Source organism: Acanthisitta chloris, unplaced genomic scaffold (genome assembly GCF_000695815.1).
Source record: "Acanthisitta chloris isolate BGI_N310 unplaced genomic scaffold, ASM69581v1 scaffold31106, whole genome shotgun sequence".
NCBI lineage: Eukaryota > Metazoa > Chordata > Aves > Passeriformes > Acanthisittidae > Acanthisitta > Acanthisitta chloris.
Genome location: NW_008678045.1, coordinates 1 through 4,076, shown reverse-complemented (window position 1 = coordinate 4,076; position 4,076 = coordinate 1). Strand labels below are relative to the sequence as shown.

At 42.0% G+C, this 4,076-nt stretch overlaps 1 protein-coding gene across 1 annotated transcript in view; it reads right to left on the bottom strand.

Annotated features, from left to right (window-relative positions):
* Nucleotides 1–3,988, bottom strand: part of DCAF13 (DDB1 and CUL4 associated factor 13) — a 22,890-nt gene extending 18,902 nt beyond the window's left edge. Inside the window, exons 1-4 of the mRNA XM_009076754.1 lie at nucleotides 3,898–3,988; nucleotides 3,233–3,468; nucleotides 1,842–1,949; nucleotides 10–99 (exon numbers count right to left, since the gene is read on the bottom strand). Of these exons, the coding sequence (XP_009075002.1) occupies nucleotides 10–99; nucleotides 1,842–1,949; nucleotides 3,233–3,468; nucleotides 3,898–3,988 (525 nt within the window). The remainder of the gene's footprint in view (nucleotides 1–9; nucleotides 100–1,841; nucleotides 1,950–3,232; nucleotides 3,469–3,897) is intronic.
* Nucleotides 3,989–4,076: the final 88 nt, after the last annotated feature.

Genomic DNA, 4,076 nt, shown 5'->3' with positions numbered 1-4,076 from the left:
AATCAAAACCTTTCCAAGAATTGTATGAATAGGTTCCTCTTCTTCTCCATATTCCGGGCTCTCCATTTTCCACTGCTTCACGGTTTTGTCATCGCCAACCTGGAAACATTGGAGAGAGAATGTCCAGTTTTATGTAAATATATTCTGTTTATTTTTCTAGATGTGCTTTGCAATTGTACACAGGCAGCCTTTCAAGAGAACGTGTTCTAGGATGTACACAGAAGTGCTTTCACCTGCCTGTTAGCTGTTCTCCTTTCTAGCTCCTAACCGCAGATTAGCTCTCCTGGTCATAATAGTTTGCTAGAAACTGAGAAGGTCCATGTACACGGTCTGGCTGGAGTGGAGTTATTCATTACAGCAGCCCATCTGGCACTATGTTTTGGAACTGTGGCTCAAACAGTGCTGATAAAGCACCAAAGCATTGCTGAACAATGCTTCCATGGTGTCAAGGCATTTCCCCCTGCTCCCACTCTGTCAGTCATCATCCCTGCGCTCCCCACCAGCAAACAGGCTCGGTGTGGGCAACAGACACAGGCATGACAGATGTCCTGAACTGGCCAAAGGAATATTCCATACCATAGAACATCATGTTCAGCAATAAAAGCTGGTAGTGGAAGCAGGGGAGATGGGGACTGGCTCCCACAGTGGCTGCTGCTCAGAGATCATCTGGGGATCTGTCTGCTTGTGAAAGTAGGTACCTGATTTCCAGTTTGTCACTGTTCCCCACCACCACCATCACCTTTCCTTCACCTATTCAATCGTCTATTTTGATCCACGAAGCTTTTAGGTTCCAAAAGAGCTATTTCCAGGGCTGAATAGGAAAAATGTGAGCTGGAATGATGATTTTTTTTTTAGGCCATATTCTGTGACTTTTAATCAGCTGGCACCTTTAACTGCAAATTATCTTCTGGAAGTCACTTTGATGAGCATGTAAACAGTTAAAAGGCAGTTTCCACCTCAGCTGCTCCAGTTCCCTGTTCCAAACACTGTTCTACCTCCTGCACTAATGCCAGCACAAGCTTTTGCATGGCTGTTCAGTGACCTGGATCAGGCAAACAGGCCCCAAAATAATGTGAGCTCTACAAGTTTTCCTCTTCCCCTGACTGTACTACTGCTGTTTCTTCTTTCCCTCTCTCAATTTTCAGGCAAAAAGACTGACAAAAGAGGATTCTAATTTGGAGCCACTTGGAAATTCTTGCCATGACTTCCCTGTATCTTAACTACTGTCCTTAGGACCTGCTATACACTTCAGAAAAGATAAATATACTGTAGTGAAAATGGGTCTTTTTTGGCCAAAAGAAGCAAGACCTCAGGAAGGTCTAGCTCTCCAAAACAATTATTTTTATCGTGTTGTTTTAGAACTGTTTCAATGAAAACAAGAAGACATGCTATTTTCAGACAGTTTACATGCAGCTGAATCTGTTGTGGTTGATAAAAGTTAATAAAGCTTAATTCACAAGGAACCATCCTGAGCTAATCAGATTAGCTTTATTCACAGTATATGCAAATGGCTACTTTTTTACATGTTTCTACATCTTGCAACAGACATAAGCTATTTACTACTTTAATGAAAACTGCTTTGCTCAGATTTTAATTACATGACCATCTGTTAGCTGCTTTTTGGTATCTACCCCTTCAATAGTCTCAAATAACATCTATATCACAGCACCAGAAAAAATTTCAACATCAACAGAACTGTTGTGTTCACTGACAAACTTAATAAGCACATTCATACAATATTTAAGTATCATGTGGCAGAGAGCAAGCTCCTCAGTGGAAAACAGATGGTGAACAGGCACTCTGTACTGCTGCAGTGTACTGAGGAGACACATTATACTCACAGTGAAGAACGAGGTGCCACAGAAACGGGCACACATGCCTCGAACAAAGCCTTCGTGGGCTTGTATGGTACGAACACACTGTCGGTTGGTCAGGTTCCAAATTTTAACCTGTGACAAACAGAGAAGAGTTCTGTCAGTTTTCTACAGCTCACAACTGCAGTTCACAACTCAGGCACAAGAGACCACACATGCTATAATGAAACAGCAGAGTTGGCTTGAACACTGCACAGATTCTATGTTAAAACCTACTTCATTATCCTTTCTAGAGCAAAAGAAAAATGTTAAATTATGTTCTTTCCTTCTTACCCTTTCCCTCACCTAAGCTGTATACTTTCTGCATTTTGCATTCCCTTATCTGTGAACCAGAATTCTTGCTAAAAAACAGAAGGAGATAAAATTTTAGCAAAAAACCAAAATCCTCTTGAGACAAAAAGCACAAAGAAACAAAAAAAAGTCTTTGGAACCAATAGAATTATTTCAGTCCAGTTGCTGTACTACATTTTGTATTGTAAGTCCACTTCTCACAGAGCTTTCAGTTTCAAAGTATTTGAGCCCATCTAAAAAAAAAAAGCCAACATAAATGGAGGTCAGTTTTTACATTTGTATGTATTTATAGTACCCAGTACTTTACTTGCTCTATCAGTGGATAACAAATCTGGCCAAAGTTCCATATAAATTTATTCCCCTTCTCTCTGAAAAGACAAATCTCCCTTACACAACTGCAGGACGTGCACCTTCTAGAAAAATCAAAAAGCAAACAGCTATCCAGAAGACATCTTTAAAATATACAAGTACTATCAAATCACCAATGTAAGGGCAAGAGAAGACAAAGAAAACAAAACACAGGTATTTTTTCCTGCAACTGTCTCCAATTAAAATGTCCTTGCTTGCTATTTATATTTTCATAAAATAATCAAACAAACATAAGGTTAGCATTTTTTAGGCAATATGATAAATTATTATTCAGAAGGTTTTTGGCCGTGTGCCTCTTCCCCCCGCTCATCTGACTTCATGCAACCTTCTTAATCTCCAGCAGATTAACTTGTTCAGGGGGAGGAGGGAGGTCATGTAGGCAGCAAAAAGCAAGGACTATGGACTGTAAATATTAGCAATCATTGTTCCATCCTGAGGAACCGAATGTCACACACTCTGCTCACAGCTTAACAGCTGAAAGCTGCTACCTCTGTGTGCTGGGGGATTACAACCTGCAGTCTGACAAACCACTCCAGACTGGGAAAGTTGCACCTTCTGAGTGCAGACAAGGCATCAGGCGAACAAAGACACGAACGAAAAGTAAGGGGGGACAAAACCAACCAAACAACCCAACAAAACACGAAAGAAATAAAAAATAAGGAAGAAAGGTACCTGTTTGCTGTAGTTTGTAAGCTTACCTCTCCATCACAAGCTCCAGACAGCACAGTAGACAAACTTTTTGGATGTTTGGCCATGCAATTGACTCCATCTCTGTGGCCATCAAGTGAGCTAAGAAAGGGCTTTGCAAACACACGTTCCAGCTTGGTTGCATTCAGAGCTCTTGTGTACTCTCGTGGAACCTCAAAGGGATGCAGTGCAGGGTCATAGTTTCTTGGAACTGCAATAAGAGGAACACACACATTAGACACCCATGCTGGAACAGGTCCAAAAGGCCCCAAAGATGATCAGAGGGCTGGAGCACCTCTCCTCTGAGGGAAGGCTGAGAGCTGAGGCTGTGCAGCCTGGAGAAGAGACGCCTTTCAGTATTAAAAGTGGGCTTGTAAGAAAGGTGGGGACAGACTTTTTAGCAGGGTCTGATGTGATATGAGAAACAACAATGGTTTTAAATTAAAAGAGGGTAAATTTTGATTAGACAGTTTTTTTACAATGAGGTGGTAAATGCCCATCTGGACTCTAAGCAATCTGATCTCGCTGAAGATGTCCCTGCACACTGCGGGGGGGCGGGCTGGATAACCTTTAGAAGCCCCTTCTAACCAAAACAATTCTATGTTTCTATATGTAAAGTCTCCACTTTTTTTGCAAGGTTCAATAAAGGACATAGAAGAAGCAGAATGCCATGTACCAAGGAGTGACACAGTAATAAGTGCAAAAAGAGCAACCCAGGTAAATACCAAGCCTAACCTTAGAGCACCAGGAGAGCGGTTAACCCCCATCTCCGCACTCCAGTTCTAGTGCCGTTGCCAGACCACGCTCAGGCACCCCGCGGCCTCGATAGCACAGAGAAAGGCTTTTCCCGCAGAC